The 25,990-nt window shown below is 43.2% G+C and overlaps 1 protein-coding gene across 2 annotated transcripts; it reads right to left on the bottom strand.

The window, feature by feature from the left end:
- Window positions 1–321: 321 nt before the first annotated feature.
- Window positions 322–25,960, bottom strand: GEMIN5 (gem nuclear organelle associated protein 5; the record flags this gene model as incomplete). Of its 2 annotated transcripts, none has more annotated exons than XM_081181102.1 (28): window positions 322–728; window positions 1,397–1,493; window positions 2,041–2,554; window positions 3,642–3,804; window positions 4,827–5,084; window positions 5,991–6,201; window positions 8,046–8,165; window positions 8,934–9,081; window positions 9,356–9,493; window positions 9,886–9,981; window positions 10,436–10,564; window positions 10,845–10,952; window positions 11,502–11,729; window positions 12,061–12,232; window positions 13,140–13,279; window positions 14,416–14,597; window positions 14,883–14,956; window positions 18,056–18,192; window positions 18,988–19,070; window positions 19,693–19,778; window positions 20,120–20,332; window positions 21,270–21,432; window positions 21,676–21,808; window positions 22,418–22,531; window positions 22,692–22,843; window positions 24,399–24,580; window positions 24,749–24,903; window positions 25,648–25,960. In XM_081181102.1, the coding sequence occupies 28 exons, from the start codon at window positions 25,943–25,945 to the stop codon at window positions 525–527; spliced, it is 4,698 nt and encodes a 1,565-aa protein (XP_081037228.1). In that variant the 3' UTR covers window positions 322–524. The 2 variants fall into 2 exon arrangements, with proteins under 2 accessions (XP_081037228.1, XP_081037229.1); XM_081181103.1 differs by having other exon boundaries at window positions 22,418–22,528; window positions 25,648–25,945.
- Between the last annotated feature and the right edge of the window lie 30 nt (window positions 25,961–25,990).

The raw sequence follows: 25,990 nt of genomic DNA, 5'->3' as shown, positions 1-25,990 counted from the left end.
AACCAAGGTACCACTGTACTTACAGAAAATGGTATACTGAGGGGAGGTCAAGAATATCTTGCCTTACCTTATACGCAAGATTAATTGGTATGCATACTACAATTAGCACCATCCATGCATGTTTTTTTTTCTTTATTCCCCATCCTACTTTTGGTGTAAGATATCTTCACAAGGTTGAAACGATGAGCGGTCAACTGTGCTCTGTATCATCCATACTAGAATTTTTTAAAGGTGCCCTTGCAGGTCCCTTCGTGCAGTAGGCAGCATCCATCCTCAAACCTTTGCAAAATTTGCTTATGAAAGCAGTGATGAAAAAATAAATTTCATTTTTAGAACATATACTATTTATTGGTCAATTGTCGTGCACAGAAAGTTCATAGAAACTATGTACTTTAGAGAATGTACATTAGAGAATCCTTCCACAGAGTATTGCCTCAAAATAGAAAATAAGTTGACAGCACTAGAAAAAAATGGATACTTCTGGTAGGTTGGGTTTTCTTTCTGCACATTATTTCAGAAAGCTCTCACGGACCGGCATGACTATGTAGAAGTATCTTGTTCATCCATTCTAGAATGAGACATATTTCGTCCTTACAAATGTGAGTTCCTTTGTATTTTCTAAGTAGTTCTAATGACTTCTCCTGTAATTCTGGAACTACTTCATGGTGCTGGACACTCATGTGAAGCACAACAAGACAGCACTCAAGTACGTCGGGGAAGGGAGAAACCTGGAAAAAAGGGAAAAAAAATTACACACTGGAAACTCCTATGTATAACTCCAAGCTGAGGTGATATAACAACATTGCCAGATTTAGTGCTATTCCAAAGAGCACATTTTAAAGCTACACTGTGCTGCTGCAGTAAGCAGCTTTTCAGCTGCATGGGTATCTTCAGTGATGACTGCTGCATATTTCAGGTGAACATAACTCGCTTGCTCATAGGTTATCACACATGTATATTCTGGGGTCACAAATTTTAGAATTCATTCACTTTTCCAACTTGAAGCTGTACAAGTCAGCTGTTTTGCCAACCAGTCATTGACATCATTGAAAGGGTAGCTTGAAACGAGTGCTATGCAGATTTTTAAACCAACTGATCTTGTAAAAAACAGGATTTTGCCCTCCAGCTGTTGCTGGACTACAACTCCCATTCTCCCTGGCGAAATTGAATCTTAACATCTGTAGGGCCACAGGTTAGCCACCTACTGCTACAACAAAACAAGCATCTTCAAACATATCTTCAAGGAGACCCAAATCTCTTGATTTCCTTCTGTCAAGTTATAACAATAATAATTTATTATTTATACCCCGCCCATCTGGCTGAGTTTCCCACAAGCTTGTGCTGTTAAGTAAAGCAGGGAAACAAGGATTTTGCTCCATGTTAAAGTCAGACTTACCTTTATACTATCTGGGAACTCTGCCAGTTTCTGATTTGCTTCTGTTAGTTGTTTTGTCAAATCTAGCAGAGAAACTGGTTCATTCACTTGTTCCTTACTGTAAAGAAGTTTTAAGAGATCACAATTTCAAAAATACAAAAAAATTAAATATTCCCAACCTGCCACTCACTTTAACTTAGAAATTAAAGTGTGATTATAAGGCTTGATAACTTTGTGTCATTAAACATTATGAAACTGACTTCCGTATAATAAATACCACTATAGAAGGAATGCAGCAACTTGTCTGAAGCAAAAAAATCAGATCAGTTTTTTGTGAAGTGTGTCAAAGGTTTCTCTCAGGGTTAGTGTATCAAATATTCACAGCCAAGGTCTCCCTGAAAAGCTCACACTGAGTGGAGAGACTATTAACACCTTTTCCATGTGTCATATCCAACTAAATCAATGCAAACATGGAACAACTTCTGCAAGTACAACAGAACTTCTCTCATCTGGTAATCCCAACCACACCGTCAGAAGGTCTGAGGGTTTGCTTGGTTTTTTTTTACAACTATCACACAACAGAAATTTATGAATTGGGGCCTAGTTCAGTGGGATTCCACAGCCAGCTTTGAGCACTACCATCATCACTAAAATGCACCACTTACTTCTGACTCTGGCTTGCTGGGGATTCAGCTAAATCCTGGCTGTTGGTGGCACTTTGGTGGAGGTTGTTTTTCTGATGTTGGTTGATCATGTCTGCCAAAGTCTGCTGAATTCTAGAGATCTCTCTCTTTGTACTTTGGATTGCAGCATATTCTTCTGAAAGGAGCACGCTACAGCCCCTCAGTTTTGCTTGTCTTTCCACTAAAAGGCTTGAGCTGGCTACTGAATCAGTCTCTGAGTGTGTGCAATTGTTATGTCCTCTTGAAAGCGGATCTTCAACTTCAGTTTCTTCAGGCAAAGAGACTCTTTCGATGTTACTCTGGCCAGGAGTGGGCAGCTCAAAAGTGCAAGCCTCAGAGGTCAGCCCTGGTTGTTCCACGACACGCAAATCCACACGTTCCGGGTTCCACCAGAGATCGTATAGTTGCCCATAAGCTACAAATGCCTCCAGGCTTTTGCAGGCTGCCATGCTTTGCAAATCTGTGCTGTCCAGCTTCTCTCTTAGATGAGCGCAACCTGTCAAAACATAATATATGCACAGTTGGAAAGGAACATGGGTTCACTTTTCATACCTTCTAGGCTGGCACAGTGAGGAAGGCATTCATGTGATGGGCTGCTTGCCCTGATTCAGGAGGGACTACATGACAGGTGATTTAATGTAGAACTTCCCCTAGATACCCTCCAGTTTTTCATCTGTGACAACGCTACAACTTAGTAGTATCCAAAAGAAGTAAAACACAGAAGACATCCCTGTCACTAAGCAGAGGCCAGGTCCCTTTTGACTGGTGGAAATGAAATACACAAGAAGTGTCATTGGAAGTGGCCTTGTAGATGCCTCACTATGCCAGCCTAATCAGGGTCAGATACAGAGTGGAATGTTAGTTATTTTTTAAAACAATGCCTTGGTTTACACAACAGAACTTCTCTAGAACACTGCGCTGATTATCCATAATCTGCATACTGTATAGAACAAGGAGGACGTAAGCAGTCCTCCCCCTTTCAACAGTTCAGTACAACTGCTTTGTTAATCTATTAATTATATTTAATTCTCTGCTAAACTTACGAATTGTGGTGTACCAGGGCAAAAAGTCATGGGTTGTATCCAGCTAAATCATTACGTGAGCATGATGAAAATTTCCTTCCCTCTCCTCCTTCATGTGCCCTCACAGGGGAAGTTCCGATGCCCCAACAGTAGATGTTCTGTGTATGCAATGGTTGAGATGGATACAAACTCATGGTCCTAGCTTCTGATGCACCACAGCTATCCCTTTCTTGATTTGCTTATCAACGTGCATCAAAGCTGGAGGAACATGGTTGCATGCAGAGTACGGTTACTTAACCCAAGAACCTTGGCGTCCCATTACATGCAAATGCAGCCTCTGCTCTATATTGCTTAAGTGACAAATTGAACTATGCCCTTTTAATGAATAAAAGGGAAGCCAGAGGTGCCAATGATGGGACCCAAGAAAGCAAAATTCTTATAGGAAAGTTACCAGAATACCATCCTTGGATAGGAACTTTGTAAGTTGGGGGGCTCGAAGTCTTGATCTGTTCCAATGGATTTATATAAAAACTGACCTAAATGTGGGATGAGTTTTTATACCTGTAGGGAGGAGGAGGTTGCAGATTTCTTGCATAAGTCTGAAGTTTCCAGCATCGTAGCTACGGGTCACAGCTGCAAGAGTGGCTTTCACTGTCTCCTCCCAGGAAGCAGTCTGATGGCTCAGAATTGCCAGTGTGAGATCGTGGGAAATATGGAACAAAACCTAGAGAGAGAGGGGGGTGGGGTGGGAGGGACCGTGAAAACACAAAAGGTTTCTGAAGATCCGACATGGGGAACCTCTGGCCTATGGGCCCACCAGAGGTCTTAATCTGGTTTCCGCAAGTTGGTTCCTCCCCCTGAGTGATATGCATCTGCCCCAGACCCAGTGTCATGTGATGTCAGGTGTGGAACAGGCTCCAAAGGGACAACAAGGAGCCTTAAAATATGCCCCCAGTTGCTCCTTAGCAGTGAAGTTTGCATTTGGTGGCAACCTGGGAGCTCCAGAGTGTGGACTTTGACACTTTGGTTGACCGTGGGTCAGTCAATGTGGACCAAAAAAGGGTAGCCACCCCTGCTGTAGAAAGTGGCTTGATGCTTTTAGCTGTGGTGATCACAGGGGCTGTTTTTAAAAGCACCGTTTTTACCAAAAAAATACGGTTTTGAAGCAGGAAATGAAGCTCTCTCTGTCTAGGTGTCTCTCCACCCCATGAACTATCACGCAAACCTGTCCACAGGAGACAGTATGTGAAGGCTTGCACCATTAACTTAAGGGGCTGGCAACCAAAGAACCAGCCTGATATTCAGCAACATCCATGCCTGCCTACTCAGAAGCAAGTCCCACTTAATTCAGCAGGATACTGAATGTCCAGTGGGACATCTAGTCCTTGGGAGATGAGAGTCTCTTCACTTGGCTCACTCCTTCAAGACGCCCCTGCCTAGCAAACAACGCCAAATGATGGAAAACACGCAAGTCAAGAAAACTGATGCAAGCTCTCTCTCAAAGCACACAATGCATACATCATGAAGCATAAAGTCGCCCTACCAGTACTTTTCCTAAATACAGAAGGAACAAAATGGATTGATTGAAATGGGGATTTACAGCACTATCTTCTTGACCCATTTTGGAAAAGCATGGCTAAGAACTATGATTAATCCTGCACTGTACTCATGGCAGTGAGATCACCTTTCCTCACCCTTCTCTCCAATTCAGAGAGACCATACAGGCAGAGCCCACATGCAAATTACCTGCCTGGGATGACTATGGCTAGTAGCGGGAGGATACTCAATAGTTCTCAGCTGTTCAAGCAGGTTCTTGGACTGCTCAGCAGTATCGACACCAAATATGCTCTGCCACACATCGGCCACCATTTCTGTGAAAGAGCAGCCTTGCTTCACTGTCCAGCTGTGGTAGCAAGGTAGGGATGGGCTTCGGTTTTCCACCAGATTCTTTTCAGCAAGGCACTTTTGGAGCAATTCGTTGACGCTGAATACCAGCCTTTGTCCCTGTAGATTAAAACCATAGTCAGGAGGAACAAGGCACCCAGGGACCGATTCATTTAAACAGAAAAGGAAAAGCAATCCAGAGCGTTTCTCGTAAAACTTGATGCAATGTATTCAATGGGGTTATATGGCTGAAAGGTAGATGTCACATCACAAATACAAATGTCTCTTGGGAGAGTTAGGAATATTTTATCAGAAACTTAAATAATGAAGGTATTTCCTATTAGCAGAATTTTCCTATGGCAGGAACTGAAATTCTGATTTTACAACAATAAGGAAAAAATAAGACCACTGTATTGAATGAAGAGTACTTCTTAGTAAGTATGTATTTGGACTGTAGCTTAAGGATTTCTGTTTGGCTCTAGTTGTATATATACACGTACAACAACTAAGCAGACCTGCATGAAGTGTCTAAAACTAATAAACACTTCAGAGGCAAGTGCTAATAGTTGTGAAAACAGTGTTTCTACTTGAAACAAGAAGTAGATTACCATGTTGAATGGTTGACTGTATTGTATAACTTGTCACATTTGAGATACTTCATCTCATAAGTTGTGTTATTGATAACTTTTCCATGAAAAAGCAGGCTTTAACTCTATTTGTAGTCATGGATTCTGTTTTCAAGCAATTAAGATGGTAGACTTTAATAAGTTATTTGAATTACAAAGAGATATACTATTTAAACCAATTATTTTAAATGACACAATATACATTAAAAAGAGCACTTTTAAAATTCAGATTTTTTGAAAAAGAAATCACTTTTTCACATTTACCCTGAGTAGGAATGATCACTTGGGCTTGCAAAGCTAACCAGTATCTCCCTCTGAACAAAAATGCACAGGACTGAACAGGTGATACAACTCCAGAGTCATCCATGGTGCAACAGTAAAAGGAGTAACACACACTGACCAACAAACTCTCATGCTGCTGGAGGACATCTTGTGCCCCAACCCAATTCTTGGAAGACAGAAGTTCTTGGGCGCATTTGAAGGAGAACATCGTTGACAGATCTTTCTCTCCAGCTATCAGAGCCAGCTCAGCAGCAGCTTTAAGGGAGGTGGTATCAGCCTTTTTAGCCAGCACTTTGGCTGCATCATAGGGAGAGGCAGCTCCCAGGTAACTGAAAGGGAACCATCAACAAAAGAAACTCTTATTTCACCAGCAGACACTTCGTTTCAAGACAACTTAACCACCCAAGTCAAAAGTTGTCTAATCTAGTGCAAAGAATTGATGCTTTCGAATTATGGTGCTGGAGGAGACTCTTGAGAGTCCCATGGACTGCAAGAAGATCAAACCTATCCATTCTTAAGGAAATCAGCCCTGAGTGCTCACTGGAAGGACAGATCCTGAAGCTGAGGCTCCAATACTTTGGCCACCTCATGAGAAGAGAAGACTCCCTGGAAAAGACCCTGATGCTGGGAAAGATGGAGGGCACAAGGAGAAGGGGATGACAGAGGACAAGATGGTTGGACAGTGTTCTCGAAGCTACCAACATGAGTTTGACCACACTGCGGGAGGCAGTGGAAGACAGGAGGGCCTGGCGTGCTCTGGTCCATGGGGTCATGAAGAGTCGGACATGACTAAACAACAAGTGCAAAGGCGCTGTGGTTCAACTGCTGACTGGAGTAGAATATCAATGCCATGTTAAAACACTGCTGAAAGAATTGGACTCGCTACCAAGCTAAGTTCAGCATGCTGGTTCTGGTTGCAAAGTGCTACAGCAGCTTTAGAATGACTAAATGAATGTCTCTCCCTTTAGACACGCAACCAATCTCTGTACGCTGCAGTGAACTGGACCCAGTGTGGCAGCACCCATCCTCTGCAACACCCAGCAGGTGCCCTCTCTTATTATCTTTACAGCACTTGATGAAGACCTTCCTCTTCCAGAAAGGTTTATAACTGGAGATTCTTATCCCAGTCTACATCTGTACCAAATCTGAAGCTGTTTTTATTTTTAAAACATATGGGAGGCAATTCACAAATGAAAAAAAAATCATTTTCACTTTCTTGAAGTACCTGATTTTATATCAAGGCTGGTTCAGGGGGTACTGGGTGACTCAAAATGAGATCACTAAAATGATTGCTTACGCTTGTCCAATTCTGATGGTCAAAATCAGATTTAAGATACATATGTGAATCAAGCTGGTTGAACAAACAAACAACGTCTGGCACCACCAGTGCAACATCCTGCTAAGACCCAGGTTCGGTTATGGCATGAAAGGGGCAAATCTTTATCTCCCTTGACCTTGATGGGCCAACTATTGACAGGTGAGCAGGACCACACACCTATCAAAAGTTGGCCCACCCAGGGTGGGGGGGGATACTCCTCAAGCCCATCACTGATACATGGGGAATTCATTCCTGTTTTATGCAGCATTTCCTGGTGGGAACTGGCTTGCATGACCCAACTGAGCAGGACTGATGTCCCTGCACAAAAGAAGCACTCAGAATAGAGGTATGTGTTTTAGTGCTCTTTGCTGAAACTTTGGGGCAATCCACACATTCCTAGATGGAACGGAGCAGGATTCAACTCCTTATGCATCAGATCCATCCTGCTGTCTGCAGCTGGCATTTCTACCTTGCATATGATGTCAGGTGCAGGTGGCTGAATTTTGGAAAAATGACCTTGTGGGCCCAGTACGTCAGGCAACCTGCAGGTTCCTCACCCCTGCCTAAGAAGCAGCTGAAGGGAAGCGATTCAATATTCACCATGGCCATTACTGCACATCACATTGAGGATGGCAAAGATCAGGTTGAAGTGAACAGCATTGAGCTGGCTGTCACATTCCAAAATCTGTGGATCACAGTTCTACAGTACTCTGCACCAATTAAATGATTGTGCCCTCCAACATCTCATGTTGGAAGGAAGGCTCTCCAAAACAACCAAATTATTTAGGAGATCCTGGCTCTTAGGTTCAAAACAGCTCTCATTTAAAGTAAGAAAAGTGTTGCTTGCACCAATACCATTTGGCTGCCATGGAATAATGGCCGTCCTTCTCCAGCACTGCTGCCCAGCTGGTGTACAAATCCTTCAGAACGGGATCTTCAGGACGCAACCTAGCCTTGGCAACTGCAGTGGCTTCCCTGGAGGAAATGAGAAAACCATTTAGATACACCACACCAATGCACAGGAAAAACGAGCATGCTTCCGTTTACTTCAAAAGGAAGTTGATCCTTACAATGATCATGAATTGATTCTACTTCATTCAGATGCCAAGGCATTCACGAAACCAGCAACAGTCTAACTTGAATGACTTGTAGCACTGTTGCATTATCTGTGAACTTTACAGGCTCACATACACATGCACAGCAGTAGAGAAATCACACGATTGCTCAAAAGTTGGCAAGTCTTTCATGTATGTGTGAATTACTGTCACTGGAAGGATTTTATCTGCGTAGTAACAGGCATATATGACCTATCTATGACCATTCATCTGCAATGGTTCATGTACAAGAGAGTAATCACCTGATCTTTTGGGGCTTGAACACATGTGTGAATTGGGCCAGGTTCTTTACCAGGTGGGATAGAATACAGTGTTATTTAAAATGAGAAAAGTAACTACATCAGCTCCTTACGCAGCTCTAACACAACCGTTTACTACACCCTTGCGCTAAACTTGATATCCATCTTTGCCCACTGCCACTTCAAAGGCTGCCAGCTATGGATTTATCTGGTGATACATTTTCCTTCGTTACATATCCAGAAATGCAACTGAAGGAATGGATCTGAGTGTTCACTATTCCCAGGACTTTTAATATCTAGGATTTAATGTATTTTAGTTTTTAAGCGGCCGGGGTGTGTGTGTGTGTGTTCTACATGGTAACCCATCAAAACAACAGGAGTATAGTAACCTGAAAAGGTTGTGTGATTTCAGCAGCTCCACAGCCTCATACACTTTATGAATGGAGAGGAGATGGGACGCGGCTTTAACGTACTGCTCTTGAAAAGAGAGCTGCTTTGCGAAGGCTTCTACAGTCCATGCCCAGGTCTGATAGCCAGCTGAAACAGTGACAGCAAAATTATAATACAACAATGAAGTGAACACATACAAGAAAGGACTTCCTGCAAGAACGGAAAAACATTCTTGTCTTGTAGTGTAAAGATAACGCAGGATTCTTAACTGTGGGGGAGGAAACCACTTTAGAATTATTCTGTTCTCCGGAGTCCAGCCACTAAGCCCTCAGAGCAGCCTGGTTTTGCTGTGTCTGGATTAAGCCTGCTTGGTAGCAAAGTAGCAGGTGCTTCTTTCGGGGTGAGGGATATCAAAACATACCCATTGGCGAAATGGCCACCAGCTGGTCTGTCAGCTCTCCCCTTTCTGCAGCGGACTGAAGAGCACTTTTCAGATCTCCTTTCCACAGCATGAGCTGCTGAAATAATTCCGGGTGTCCATTCTCCAAGTGGCTTTTTCCTGTGGGAAACAAAACGTGTTCCCTGGTTAGCGCCACAGAAGGAGAACGGAAAAATGCATACAGCAAAACGATAAAATATTCAAGTCACCACTGGAACACAATGTCTATACTGGCTTTCTACTATGAGCTCTTCAGTTTAATGGTGAAATTTTGAGACCATGCTGCCACCTCAGCCCCTTAAACACCCACCCTACCCACACCATCCTTATTTTCTGTAGTTGGAATGAATATTAGGCAATTTGTCATACAATCGTACAAGAGAATGTAGAGGAGCCACTTATTTCAAGGTTAAAGCTTGATGGATTCACTAGGTACTAAACAGCCACACAAATATCACCCCCCCCCCAAAAAAAGAAGGTGGGAAAACCTGAGTTAGGATTCAAGGACTAACCTTCTGCTTCTATCATTCTGTACAGGGCAGGTCTGTCTGTGAATAGCCCCAAATGGACAGGATCCTTTGAACAAGAGGATATATCTTCATTCTGAGCTATAAGAAATAAAACAAAATCTCCTTCTGTTTCACATATACGTTTATGTTCCTCAAGACAGGGTAAAATATTTTGAGTAGTTTTACAGTTCTCGATTACTTATAAAGCACTATTAATATACAAAGAACTCAGTGAAGTTTGCGGCCTGGCCTAAAAACCATAATTACTTTAAGAACTCCCCCCCCCCCCGCCCAAGAACAGATTCCAGATGACCACTCAGATTGAGGCTCTCCCATACACACATTCTTCTTATGTTCAGTTTGATGTCCTTTTGTTCGCAAGTAGATTTTCTGCTTAATCTCTGGAATGGCAATTTACTGTTTCATATGTATTCATCTATTAAAGACACCCTGGCCTACTTTGCATATTTTCAACCCGTGTTATTTAACAGTACAGACATTTCAGCTGAGCACAGTCAAGCGTAGCTATCATTACTGAATTTGCTGACCATACCTTTGGAGTGCAAGAAAGCTGCTAGTCTCATACAGTCCTGGTGCAGGTCTTCTTTTGACCTATGGTCCATAGATGTGCTGAGAGGTAGGATGGAGCGAGGCTTTTTCCTCTTCATAGAAGAATCTGATCCTGAGAAGAGAGTTGCCATAATATCGTTCTAGGCTACAAGTGGGAATCTCTAGCCACAGGCTTGTATCATTATTTAAGAGCTAAAGTAGCCTTCCCCAACCTAGTGCTCACCAGGTATTTTGGACTCCTATAAGCCCCAAGCAGCATGGCTGACGGTCAGGTGCGCTAAACCACAATTAGTAATACAAGCAAACATATTTCCTTTTTAAAGCAAAGAAGGCTTAACATGTCCCCATCCTATGTAGCCTCCCTAGATTTCTCCTACAGGATGCATACCTACCTGGTTTAAACTGATCCTTCCTCACAAGCGGGGTCTTGTGGATCACAGGTGGTTTTGGAATATCGGTCACACAGGCAAGCGGTGAACACACTGGAGAATCCTTATGAACTACAGTGAATAACAAAACTACATTTGCATAATGTCTAGCATAAAAATGGCCAACTTTATACATGCTATGGAAACAGAAACTCAAAATAAATAAATAAAAGCTGGGCAAAATAGAACTAATGTTCACATGCTTCTTATTTCCTATGAAATATTTCATGGCCTCTGGCTTTCAACGCTGGTTGAAAAACAGGTAAAGTGTAAGAGAGCTGAGAAGTGTAGGCCAACTTCTAGTTCAGTTTAGTTTACCTCAAAGATAACACAGTCTGATTTCAGAGCTACAGAAACTAAGAGCCCAGAGATCCTACTTGTGCCAGATGTCAAGGGCTCATCCTACTTTGTTTTCGGTATTCAAATTTCAAATAAAATGAATGAAGATGACAACCATTCTCATAACCACTTAAAAGGTAATCTCCGCTCTTTGAACTACTATGAAAATGATTATATCCACAGTTCCATTTGCAGACCGGAGAGGGACCTTCTGTTCTTTAAACAAGATCTGGGGAATCTTTGGACAGATGGTGTAAGAAAACGTAGAAACGAAGTAGTTACCTTCCATGGAAATCCTCTCAACTGTATCCTGCTCCTGTTGCTCCTTTTCTCCCTCTTGGTCTGACAGGCCATTCTCCTCTAAGAAAGACTCTTTTGCGTTCTCACCACCATTCACCCAGTCACTTACATCCGATATTAAAGGCACCTTTCCCAACGGCTTCTTCTTTTTCTTGGCTTTTGGTTTGAGCTGAGTGTTTCTCTTTTTCTCCAATTCAATGTTCTTCTTACCTACAAAATAACAGAAACGTCCTGAAAATAAAAGCTGTGTGCATTCAAAATGCGCTTAGGAGAATAGCCACACACCCTCACTCAAGGAGGGTGCAACAGATGAATTGCACTGATGAGTTGTGCTCACCATCATTCTTTGGAGCTCTGTCTATGCTGCCAGGTGAGCTCTCATCTTCCTCACACTTCATGAGGCCTCAATTCCTGCTGACTTAGGAACACTCACCAGGGCTACGTTTGAGAAACACTGAACTAAATGCAGAAGCAAATGCATCTACTTCCCCTCACCCCCTTCCTAGTCCCCCTGGTGTCAACATATCAGCAATCTACTGACCTTGGGGAGGGCGGCTGTGCTCTTGCTTTGTAGCTACCCATTTATGAACACAGAAGTCATCTGCTCCAGTATAAATGGAGTCCGCTTCCACAGGTGACCACTGCACACAAAGCAGCCGGCCCCGGTGTCCCCTGTAGTTGTGCAAAGGCTCTTCCTTCAGAACATTCCAAACCTGTAAACATAACCTCTCATTAAGAAAAGCAGTCAAAACTTTTCCTGTTTTCAGTAAGAAGGCTAATGCAACTGGGTCACCTCAGAGGAGGCGCACCTGAGTCTCCAGACCCCTCCCTCCACTTTGGAGTACAGCAAGCGGCACTTCCAACAGAGTCTGTGCAAAGATTGCCTGCTATCTGTATAGGCATTCTCTTTACCCACATCCCATTTTTCTTAATTCGGCATTTTTTGCTCATGGCATATTTGTACAAGGTCAGTTTCCTCTCTTTGTGTGTGTACCCCCCCCAAAAAAAGTACACTTCCTGTATTCTATATTTACACATACACCAAAGTACAGTGGTACCTCGGGTTAAGTACTTAATTCATTCATAACCTGAAGAACCACTTTAGCTAATGGGGCCTCCTGCTGCCACCGCGCCACCGGAGCACGATTTCTGTTCTCATCCTGAAGCAAAGTTCTTAACCTGAAGCACTATTTCTGGGTTAGCGGAGTCTGTAACCTGAAGCATATGTAACCTGAAGCATATGTAACCCGAGGTACCACTGTACACTTAGGAAGAAACTTATGTTGTTTTTTCTTATTACTTATGTTTTGCAAGAAAGACAAAATACAAGAATGCAACCGTCTATAAAAGTGCTGATTTCACCTACAAAATATCCTAAAGCAGGACCCTTTCATGGCAGCTGCCTCCATTTATTTACACAAGTGCCTCCTTAACACCTAACAAAGCACACACATATTGCGTACTCTGTACAAAATGTAGCAAAAGAAGCCACTATTCAAGATACAACTCTCCCTGATTAAAAAGAAGAGCAAAATAGGCATCCCTAAATCCCCTATCTATTTAATTAGCGGCGGCAGAGGGAAGAACTGTACAAAAATCACAACCCTTTCACAATCATACCTGGGCAGTGCCATCATAGCAAGCAGATACGAGCCGCCCGTCATGATGTGGGCTCCAAGACAAGCTAGTAATCTTAGCTGTGTGCCCCGCCAAAGTACGAAAAGGTTCAGTTATTGTCACAGGTCTCTCTGGAGAGTTTTCTAAAGACAAAATACATGGTGTTGGAAGCAGCTGGACAAATGTTCCTAAACGCATGTCAGAGAATAAAAATTGCTTCTAAAGGTGCCAATGTTATTTGGTCAGAGACCCTCGGCAGCGCAAGCACAAGGGAACAGTAGCCCATGTCCACACTCTAGAAATCTTCTGTCACAATGGCTAATGCCATACACACCAATGTGCTGTTAAGTAATGTGTTCCCAAGGATAGTTTTCTTGCACAGTTCTCTCAAGACAGCAACAATATTAATGCTTGAATTTCTGAAGAGTTTGACTTCAGTGGATTTAACACAACAATACTGGGGGGGAGGGAATGCAACCATCACAACGTAAGGGAAGCAAAGCGTACCGTCAAAGCCAGGCATAGGCAAACTCAGCCCTCCAGATGTTTTGGGACTACAACTTCCAGCATCCCTAGCTAACAGGACCAGTGGTCAGGGATGATGGGAGTTGTAATCTCAAAACATCTGGAGGGCTAAGTTTGCCTATTCCTGGTCAAAGCTAATGGTGACTCAATAACAATATACTCCTTGCATCCTATTTGCTCAGCAAATTTGAATCTACCAAGATTAATGGTTTCATCTGAGCAGGTATTACCAGTCCAGGATCACAATTTTGGTTGGGCATAACATACTTTCTGTCAAATCTCTGACTGCACAATCAGCTCCTGAACATGCTAGTTCTGTGTTACTGTCATCATTTCAGTTCTCCGTTACCCCATTAGTTCCAGTGCCCCCCCAAACCCAAGACAACATGCTAACATTAAGGCTAATTTTATCATATAGTTTACAGCTTTTTCAGAAATCTCCCATGAATGCCAAACTTCACTGAGAAAATAGTTTCACAGGAACACAGGTTTTTGCTGTACCACACAAAAAAACGAGGTTTCCAGACTTCGCTGCTGTTATCTCTTGACACTTCCATAAAAGCAGATCTGTGCAATGACGCACATACACACAGAGCATTGCTCAAACAAACGGAGAAGGAAGAATCCTTTAGTGTTTGAAGCCACGAAGGAACCAACATTGCCCAGGAAGAGGAGAAATAGCAGCACCGCCAGTTTGCTGTCTGAACAGAGTGATTGATGGCAAGTTCTAAAAGCATGAGCAAGTAAGAGTTACCTATGACACTCTTGATATTGTGTACGTAAATGACAGCATTGTTTGAGCCAGAAGCTATCATGTAACTCAGTTCTGGCTGTGCCCCATGATCGTGATGCCAGCGAATAGCATTGATGAGCTTGTGGTGCTGCTGGATGGTGCACAAGAGTTTCAAGTCAGGAGCCCGAAGTATTTCAATAGAACTGCAATATTAAAAATAAAGGAGGGGGAGAAAGGAAGAGATGATCAATTAACAAGTTGAATAATGTGGCAAACAAAAACGTTTGCCACCTGCCTTCCCAAAACAATATATGCAAAATAAATAAAAATTAAACAGCTTAGTACGTCCAAGTAAGCCACTTCTATTTTTGTCATGTTTAAAATTAAGTTAGATTTGGAAGGTTGTTAAGTACACCCTGTGCTGACCTTAAATCCACAATGCCTACTGCATATATAAAGTTAGCATGAACTTAAATGTTAGTACATACCCATCTTCATTACCAATAGCCAAGATGCTGCCATCTGGTTTCCAGCTGATCTCTGTGTGTGCTGGTAGTTTGTGCTAAAATGAAATAGACAAAGAAGTAGAGAGCTACCTCAATAGTCCCGACACTCTTTTTATATAACCAGCAAAAAAATAAAATACACGAGAACTGATTACTATTATTATTTGAATTCACATACGGTATAAGTCTCAGGGCGGTTCAAATAATAAGAGCAATGTATGAAACCACAAAATACACAATCAAAATGAAAACAACAACCCATTAACACCCCCCCCAAACAAAAACCACACCCCACATTTTGAAAGGGCATAGGATGTCAATCAAATCAATCAAAGGTCTGGTTAAAAAGGAACATTTTTGCCTGGCATCTAAAGGTGGATAATGAAGGTGCCAGGTGAACTTCCCTGGGGACAGCATTCCACAGACGGGGAGCCACTGCAGAGAAGGCCCGTTCTCGTGTTGCCACCCTCCTGACACCTTGAGGAGGAGGAGGCACATGAAGAAGGGCCTCAGAAGATGATCTCAGGGTCCAGGTAGGTTCATATGGAAAGAGGCAGTCCGTGAGGCACTGCGGTCCTGAGCCATTTAAGGCTTAATTGGTCAAAACCAGCACTTTGAATTGGGCCCAGAAACTAACTGGTAGCCAGTGCAATCGGACCAGGATCGGTGTAATATGCTCAAACCATCTTGCTCTGGTGAGCAACCTGGCGCTGAATTCTGCACTAGCTGAGGTTTCCAAACTGTCTTCAGAGGCAGCCCTACGTATAATACATTGCAGTATTATAACCTTGAAGTTACCAGAGCATAGACAACATTAGTTAGGCTATCCCTGTCCAGATAAGGGCGTAGCTGGGCTACCAACCGAAGCTGATGGAAGGCACTCTGGGCCACTAAGGCCACCTGAGCCTCGAGCGACAGCAAAGAATCCAGGAGGACCCCCAAACTACAAACCTGCTCCTTCAGAGGAAGTGTAACCCCAACAAGAGCAGGTGATCTGCCACCTATCTGGTCTAGAGAACCACCCACTAACAGTGTCTCAGCTTTATCTGGATTGAGTATCAGTTTGTTGGCTCTCATCCAGTCCATTACTGAGGCAAGACACTAGTCCAGCACTTCCACTGCCTCACCTGCAGATGCAAAGGAGAAATAGAGCCGAGTGTCATCAGCATACTGCTGACAATGTACTCTAAACCTCCAGATAACCCCACCCAGTGGTTTCATGTAGATGTTAAACAATGTAGGGGATAGGATTGAGCCCTGCAGAACCCCACAAAACCTCTGTTCCACCCCTGTTCTCTGGCCTCTCATTCCTTGCCTTGTTTCCTTAATTCGGCAGAACGGCGTTAAGGACATTTGCTCACGCCAAGAAGGAGGCGCACACTATAGCTTTGAAACCAAGTTACGAGTGTTTATTGACTATGAAAGGCTTCAGGCTAGCACCAGCCAACACATGGCTGGCCCAGAAGCCAAAGTCATGTCAATTGTTCATCCAGGCTTTCCTGTGCAAATAGGTTACAGAAGAGTAAGAACAATGGATGGCAGCCTCACCACAAGAGATGATGCAATGCCCCAACATGCAGAAAGAGAGCCCCAACAAGGGACAGATGTGCTGAGGTTTGGGGAGGTCTTTAAAACATCTGCTCAAGTTCATAATTGAAGGTTTGGAATTTCAAGTGTGCTAAATCTACAACAGATTTGCAATTGTGGGATGGATGGAAATCAGAGTAGCAGCCTGCAGCTTAAGAACTGGAAGTGTGAAATTCAGCCCCTTCGCCAGCAGCCTCTTACTTTGCTCTTGCAGTAATCCTCTCAGGGTTACTAAGTCATAGCGCTGTAGTGACAGCTGATGGCATTCTCCTCTCATTCACTCATCTGTCTATTTGTATGTAGCTTTCTTCCACAAGATTGTGCCCCAAATGGTCCACAATGTATCAAATAAATGGCAAAAACATTTTTTTAAAAAACCCCTATATATAGTGAAAAACAGCACCTCAAAGTTTTGTTTATCAGTCATACATCTTATTTGTATGCTGGTTTTCCACAAACACAAAAACCATGCTCAAAGCGGCTTACAACAAAACAACAGATCCATGCAATGCTATATAAAATACAAATAAACTAATAATAAATTTAATAGCTGAAAGCTAGAAAGGAGCCTGCTGGATCAGTCCAGTAGCCCATCTAGTCCAGCATCTTCTTCTCACAGTGGCCAACCAGATGCCTATGGGAAACCCGCAGACAAAACCTGAGCTTAACAGAGCTCTCCTCTCCAGCAGCTACTGGTATTCAGAGAAATACTGCCTCAGAGACATATATAGTCATCAAGGGCAGCAGCCATCAACAGCCATGAATTTGTTTAATCCTCTTTTAAAGTCATCCAAGTTCATGGTCATCACTAGCTCTTGTGGGAATAAATTCCATAGTTGAAAATTTAGAATAAAGCCTGACCCCCCCAAAAAAGTAGTACAGAAGACCAAAAAGATGTCTTCCGGAAAGTGTCCCTACAATTAACCTACACAGCTTTCGCTTCAATTGTGGCTGCCTTCTTCCTAGCACCTCTTTCATTCTTCATTGCTCAACAAGGAAGGAAAAGGTGGTTCTCTTTCCTCAGAGCCCCATAGACACTCATGGCGATGACACTGTGTGCACACTCCCTCCTCCATCAAACTTCCATTCCAGCTCTGGAATCTTAGGCCTAGCGATCCTTTGACCCTTTTACTCCCTTTCCTTCCCACTGCCTTCCTCCTAGTAGTCCACAATTCCCATTCCCCCTCATGCCTACGCTATTTCCCTGCTGTTCTAATTTAATCATGGTTTCACTTTTCTTCAGATCCATGTTTCAAACCCCAAGCCTTTTCTTAGGACTTTGCTTTTCAGATCACTTTGTTCCTGAACTTGAGCATACTAGGTCTTCGGAGGCCCTGCCATTCCCTTGTCCTTCCTTCAGCCTCTTTGCCTCTGGACTCCCTCAGCTTCCCAACCCCCTGGAGGCTCTTCCTGTTTTAATTCCAGCTGAACTGACAACTCTCTTTTCCTTCAGAAACTGTACTGCAAATTGTTCGGTTCCCTGAGCAGCAGCACACCTAACTCAGCCCATCAGTATCAAAGGCTGCACTGCCACGAGCACAACACAGAACACGTAAATTCTTACTCACTTTGACTGAATTAGTTTCTCTGATTAGTTTGTTGATGTCATGGGCTTCATCACCAAGTTTCCAAGGATTGTGCTGAAAGACAATCCCCTCTCCTGCACAACTATACAAAGTTGCTGAAGGTCTGTCACCATCCCCTCCTGCAAGAGAGAAACAAAGAAATTAAACTGGTTAGTCTTTTTAAAAGCAGACACCTTGAATACAGCTGGCAGAAAGAAGTGTGCTGACCAGCTTAGCAAAACATATCGAACAGGATTCAACTAACTAAATCCTGCTAGCAAAACCCCATGCAATGATGAACATTAATGCAACAGGGCTCTTCTCCCCAGGACAACAAAATCACTGAAGAATTAAGCCAGATGCACTACTGCCCCACCCGATACTTAACAGGCAATGGCAATTTCTTTGACTCACCATTCACACTGTGTGGCAACAGTTTTACACAGGGCACAATGAATACAAATTTCTTAAACGTCAGTTGTTTTTCTTTGTACACAGTAATGTTGGAGAATGCAGGGACAGGCGTACAGTTCATAGAATGTATCAGAAGTCATAGAACAAGGGACTCAAGGGTCATCTAGTCCAACCCCGCCATGCAGGAATCTAAGCTAAAGCATCCACAACAGATGGCCATCCAACCTTTGCTTAAAAACCTCCAAGGAAGGAGAGTCCACCGCCTCTCGTGGGAGTCTGTTCCACTGTCTAACAGTTCTTCCTGTCAAAAAGTCTCTCCCCCCCCCCCCCGAATGCTTAGTCGTAATCTCCTTTCTTGTAACTTGAATCCATTGCCTCAAGTCCTACCCTCCAGAGCAGGAGGAAACAAGTATTGTACTATGCTTTGATTCTTAACACTGGAGACTATAGACACCCCACTGTCTGCTAGTTAGCTTCTTAAAGGCTATTTCAGCGATCCTAGATGGATTCCCCAGACTCACCAAAGGACAACGGAAGGACGGGAGGTCCCCAGGCTAACGTGTACACCGTTTTCTTGTGGAAGGTGCTGGAGATCTGTGGGGGCCTAAAGGAGAATTTGGGTGTCATATTTAACAGAAAGCTCACCGAGCATGCATTATCTGGTGTAAAATGCAAAGCATAATTGAAAAAGATTGCAAACAGAAATAAAAGTGGTAAAATGGCTAAACAAGTTAGGAAGCAAAAGTTAGAACGGCAGAGCTTTTCAAGATACTTTTGCATTCCTCCACGGCAAATTTTAGGAGACTGTTGGTGCTCTGTTTTGCATATGCAATTTTTTATGCCGAGTCTCTATTCAGAGAATAGTAAATCACTGTGAGCTTTCCAATGTCAGTTTTGCTCAGATTTTAACCTTATGAATTACTTTAAATGAAGTAAATCAGCTTAACAAAAAAGGTTTACATTTTATATTCAAAACAAATTCAAAGCTTAATTCAGAAAATTATGTTTACTCGAATATCTGTAAATATTTTTGGCATGACATTTCAGGAGTACACAGTTCCTTTCATTGCATTAGAATGTGAATTTTGTAGACTTCTATCATATCCACCTATAATCTCCTTAAAAAATACTCCCCCCCACCTTTATAACATTTCCTCAATTTTTTTTTTAGTTTGGTTATAATCTGCCGACTCACACACATCAACAAAAGCCAAGTCATTTCTTACTTGTTGGAGTAGGTGTCATAGATGCCGACCTTCCCATCATCTGTTCCAAAAGCTAAACAGCCTTCTTTCTTTGGGTGCCAGGCCAACTGCAAACAGAAAGAGCCACAAGGCTTTCAACATTTTGTGGATGTCTGGGATTCATTTATATCTATACAAGGTGCTGCTTTCCACATTCGTCAGGTTATCAAAAGGCGAAAATTTTAATTGGAAAATCAATCATTTTAAATCAGATTTGCCATTTTAGAAAATGTATTTATTTTTACTATTACAAATCGGCCAGGTATTGGACTCTGCTACTCTAGGTGCTTCCATACATTCCTGGTACAGCAAGCATTAGTCGTACCCCCATTTAAGTTGCTACCAATATCAATCTCGGAATCAGAAGAACTTTTTTAAAAAACAGAGGAGCATCAAAGCACACACTTACAGCTGTGACCTTGGATTTAATGCCCTGCCAAAAGGTTTTCACATCATAGTGATTGTTGATAGACGTGGTGTTCCACACCCGAAGCATGCCGTCCCCAACTCCTACAGCAAGGCAGCCTGTATCCACGGGGGAAAAGGCCAAACAGTACACAAAACCCCCAAGAGAAGGCAACGTCCAGCAGCAATTTAAAGTTGCCAGGTCCCAGCACTTCACCTAAAGAGAGAGATGGGGGGGGGGGTTAAAGGTTTTGGGGGAAATTAACAAAACATTTCTCCAGAAGCATGCCAGATATCTGCATGCCAGATATCTGCTCCAAAGATGATTAAGTGGCCCTATATGGAATTTTAAGAACTTGCAGACCAAAATCATTTCCCTGTCTCCACAAAATACAAGACAGAAAAAAAAGAGGCCAAACTGGGTCTGATTATTTCCTGGCTGAAAACTTAAAAGATTACAGGACTTTCAATCACTTTTCGCTTCTATAAAATTGACATTATCAAGGAAACTAATTCTCAGAAGACGGAAAACAATCTCCAAAACCACAGGTAACACAAAAGACAGACAGTTGTTTGCACTGATAGCTGAGCTGTTAACAACTGAAAAAGGCAAAGACCAGAGCAAATCATGGGAGGTCCAGAGACAACGTTAATGAGACAATAAAGCTGGAAAGTGAGTCAAGGTGAATTATGGGAACAGTTAACCCTGAAATGCCCTTGACAGACACCATATTAATTCATTCAGCACCCTCCCCTTCCGGAGTTATTTACAGTGGTACCTCGGGTTACATACGCTTGAGGTTACATACGCTTGAGGTTACAGACTCCGCTAACTCGGAAGTAGTACCTCGGGTTAAGAACTTTGCTTCAGGATGAGAACAGAAATCGTGCGGCGGCAGCACGGCAGGCCCCATTAGCCAAAGTGGTGCTTCAGGTTAAGTACAGTTTCAGGTTAAGAACGGACCTCCGGAACGAATTAAGTACGTAACCAGAGGTAACACTGTAATTATTTTGGAGAGATGTTGTGTGCTTTTGCATAATGCTAGAATACGTGCTTGCTAGGAACAGATTCATGGCTACTCACAGCAACTTAGCAGGGTAACCCTGCAAAACAATAAAACTCTGGAATATTTTAAAAGACTTTTGGTTCTTACATCCCTGTCCATTGAAATGGAGAGAAGTAGCTGCCTAGCTTCTACTTGCAGGGAACACAAATTGAACGCTATTCTGGAGTGGTTTTGTCCTTCAGATGAAGCTCCCAGAAGTTCCCATTTCCGCTTCCCATGTTGAGTCAAATCCCACTGCAGCAGCTCACCTCTGTGAAGAAAAGAACAGCAAGACATGCCAAAAAAACACTAGACATGGTAATGGTAATATACACGAAATCCTTCCATTAAGAATGGGAAAGACTGCACACATCACATTCTATATATGACTCAGGCTGCCGAGAAAGGAGGAAGTCTCCAGAAATGGGGAGGCTACAGAATGCCAAGGAATTATTCCCAAATCCCATGCTTGCATTGAGTTTTCTATTACTGTTGCACTGCATTTAGTACTCACCCAAAGCAGCTGGATAAGATGTGTGTGGGCTGACTTGGGGGCCAATGTAGTGTTAACCAGAGGCGTTCTTTCACAGGTGTTTCAACACCTCCACCTCTTCTTTTCAAAAAAGGCAATTTCAGAGTCATTACCACTGCAGAAACAGAAGGAATGGTTACAGCATGCTTACCCACAAGTGCTGCCAGGCTCCACTGATATCAGGACAAGGGAGAGAACAGCTCGAAACAACTATCTTCCAAAATGAAAAGCTGACTCCTCACATGTATTTGAAGTGCACTTATGAATAACCAGGAACTTTATGAAATGTTCTTGCCTCAGTTCTTAGAATCCAATCTAACTCCTGGCCCTTGATTTTCTAGCGTACAAGGCACCAAAACTTAGGACTAGCTAGGCCAGACTTAGTAGGTTTCAATTTCTTGCACACTTAGAAGGAAGAAAATCCATAGGATTGCATTTTTGGTTTAAGAGTATCCTACACTTCAACCAAGGAACTGCTCTGTCTTCATGTTTCACTCAGTCTTGGATGACAACAGTGCCAGAAATTACATGGCATCAGAAGAGGTTTTGCCATACTTGCTTAGGGAAGCAAAACACTGCACGTCAGGGGTGCTAAATGCAGTTACAACATGTCAGTACTATGCTGTGAACTGTCAAAATGGTAATGCACAAAGCAAGCAAACTGAGAAACACACACAAAGCATGCCTTGCCAAAGAAAAACAAATCAAATTTTTATACACTTACCTCTGCTTCTGGTGCAGCTCCACACACGGATAGTCTGATCTTTGCTTCCTGATGCCAAGTAATAGCCTTTTGTTACAGCTGCCTCTTCCGTCACACCTCCAACAGCAGTGTCTTCTTCCAAGAGTACCATGAAATCAAGTTAAACAAGTACCACTTTATTTTTGAATGAAAGATCTTCTACATAGTCTTCAGGTGCTCTTAGAGCACCCGATACATACAGGGTGATGATCACAAGAACAAACACTATCCCTTTGCCCCATGTACAGGAACATACCTTGGAAGTCATCTTGTCGACCACATATACCTTCCTCCCCAAGCTCAGGGCACCAAGCCAGAGAGTGTATTTCATCATCATGACCTCTCAGTCGATGAACAACCTCTCCCTTTCTGCTGATGTCGATCACAACCACTATTCCATCTTTATAGCTTAAAAGAAAGGACATACGTTAGGGGAGGGATGCCTGAATTCTCAAGCTACCAATAATGCTTTACCGAGTTAAGTCAGTACAAGATGCAACCCATAAATATTTTGTGCAGTCTACTGTCCCTCCTCCACATGCACATTCCTCCTCTCCCATTATACAAGGAAAGAAAGAGCAACATATGTCTAGAACAGGGGTGGGGAACTGGATACAGCCAGTGGAATCTATACTTGATTTCCCCGCTGTTCATGGACAAAATACTGCCAGTCACCCAACATAATAATGATCCCAGGCAACTGACACTTGTCAACATTCAAAGGAGATCACTGTAACCAGCAAGTGTCTTCAAAGTGGCTTGATGTACCCAAAGATCAGCTGATCAGCCATTACCCTTCAAAGTCCACTCAGAGGATACAGACAACTCTGTTGGTGGTGACCTGTTTAGCCTGGCAAAGGGGCATCACCACCCAATCCAAACCTCCTCCCACAGACTGGTGCAAAGACTTTGGAACCATTGGTACCCAATAAGGGAGGATGCAAATATAAAAATTTATAGAACATGAAGAACAGCTCATGAACAGTTCATGAAGAACTACAAACACACACTGCTGCCCAATTCATGAATGTTTACAGTACTTGCAACTTAAGTCCCATTGTGATTAACTGGATTTGCTACAAAGTGAAGTGTGAATGGGGTTGCTACCTTAAGTTTCCCTGGTCTGTCAGAATGCTAAAATCAACCATTAATTTAACAAAATTTATATACTGCTTGCCTTCAGTAAAAACTCCAAGTGGTTTACAAGAAAATTACTTTGAGTTATTCGGAGCAATGCTTACTATCCTGGCCCAGAAGAGGATGCTTGCATTATGATGGAGTGAATAAAAATCTCTAGAAGTGTTATGTGACACAAAATCTGAACAAACCCTGGCATAATACAGATGACCAACTTGCAAAGTGGCATAGTTTTCTGCCGTGTTTTTGCTTTTCATCTATATTGAGGAAAATGAGGTGAGAACTGTACCACCCTGTAGTTACCATTTAGTAAACTGGCAGGATGTATTAACTCTGAAAAGTTTCATTGTAGTTTACAGAATCCAAAAACAGGTGCAAAATATATAAGGATATCTAGAATGTGACATGTGAAAATTATTTTCTCTCAAATCATTTTTTCTTTCTCTACCAATGCCCCCCCACACATGTGTTATAGGCATCTTCTAAAAGCAAAAGTCATTGCAAAAAAAGGCAACCACAGATTCATGAATTAGGGAATGCCAAGAACAGAGCTGAGTCCTTAAGTTCAGGCACTGATGATCAAACTACCGTAGTTTCATCTACGTTCCCCTGGTGAAAACTGAGTGAAACACGTAATCACTCAAGTCAGTGAGAATTTCATTTATTCTGTATTCCTCTTTCTGCAGGGCCAAGTAAATAATCTAACAGCACAATTCTATATGTCTACTAAGAAGTAAGTGCCAATGAGTTGCTCCCGGATAAACTAATAAGATTTTTTAATATAGAGCTGCACAGTAAATCATGTATGCAGCCTTAGTATACTTACCCAATGGCTACCAAATTCTCGTGGTGCAGAGAACAGGTGAGACAGAATATAGTTCTGGGCTCTGGGAAGAACTGCTGGCTGTCATTTCGATTATGCCAGTAGCAAATTACTATTCCCTTCTCATCACCAGACACAACCAAGTCTTTCATTTTCGGCGACCAGTGCACTGCAGAAATTGTATTCTTGGGGACGGGGGAGAGAATTGAGAAAGAAGATTAACATGGATGCTTTTTGGAAAGCTATATTGTATACACTGTTCTGTAGAGTAGACAACAGCAGCAGTTTCCCTGGAGAATGCCGCCGATTCTCCATTTATCAAATGACAGTGGCACCGCAGTCAACTGCTTTACCTGATGCAACGTATGTTCAGTCATGACAGTCAATGTTTGTGTATCCCAGATTTTAACGGTTCCATCATCAGAGCTGCTGGCGCAGAAGCTGTTCTGACCAGGATAGGAACAAAACGAGAAACCCGAAACTCTTTCGGTGTGGCCGACTAGCTCCCCTGTGATGAGAAAACATTATGGCTGTAAAATAAAGCAATGTTTGGTTTCAAGCATTTTTTTTGGGGGGGGGGGAAACAAAGCTTATTATTAACATTGGCCTATTGTCTACACACTTCAACATAACTTCCAAATTATGTTTAAAGCTTCTGAACTCTCTCTTCTCTCTTAATTTTTATTTAAAAATTATTTGTGAAAAGTTACAACCTATCTCCTGCTAAGGGAGGCACAATTATGCAAATGCTCTAGTACGGTTATTCTTAACCTTTTGGTTTCGGACTCCTAGAGAGTTCATGGACCACAACTTAGAAACCCTTGCTCTAGTAGCTATTCAATGAAGTCTTCTCATACAGTGCTTCTTACCCTTCCCCACATCGGTTTGACTAATTCTATATTCCATTCACTGTTAATCTCATTCTCGAATTGCCCCCCCCCCCCGTTGGGAACCATGGCTTAAGAGTTTCAGGCAGGATCTTTCCCCCAGGGGCTGAACCAGAGACCTTCCACACTTGCAAAGGAAGGCGCATGCGGTCCTAAGTGTGCTTAGGGCTGCTGCACTGTAGAGAGACACCCGCTGGCGAGGGATCCCAAGTATCTGGTATACTGCCTCTGGACAAGGAGGCTCTACTTCAGCCGCTCCCCCAGAATTGAAAGCCCGCCCTGAGAACTCGGGCACGGAAGGAAAAGCCCGAAGTTTGAAGGGAGCCCCGCGCAGGATGCAGGCAGCGGAGGCGCCAGCTCCGTACCGTGGAAGGAGGGCGCGGAGGGGCGGATCTCCAGGAGGCACACGCTGTTGCGAGCCGCGAAGCCGAAGAGGCGCCCGTCCTGGGAGGTGTCGCTGCAGCGGCTGCAGTACCAGTTGGGCGAGGCCGTCAGCACCCGCTCGGCTGCCCCGGGGCGCCACGCCGCCGCCATCCTGTCTCCTTCTTCCCAGGCGGCTTCCCCCTCACGTTTTCTTTTTCGCTGCTCGCAGCCGCCGTCGCCCCGCGCCGCCGCAAAGCGCCGCCCAGCTGCCCCTCCTTCCCCGCGTGTGCCGCAAAGCATTTCGCGCCGAGCTACGGCGGCTGTTTGAGGACATTCCGGAGGGGA

Source organism: Podarcis bocagei (assembly GCF_964188305.1).
Source record: "Podarcis bocagei genome assembly, chromosome: 2".
In the NCBI taxonomy this organism is placed as follows: domain Eukaryota; kingdom Metazoa; phylum Chordata; class Lepidosauria; order Squamata; family Lacertidae; genus Podarcis; species Podarcis bocagei.
This window is presented reverse-complemented; position numbering and strand designations above follow the sequence as displayed.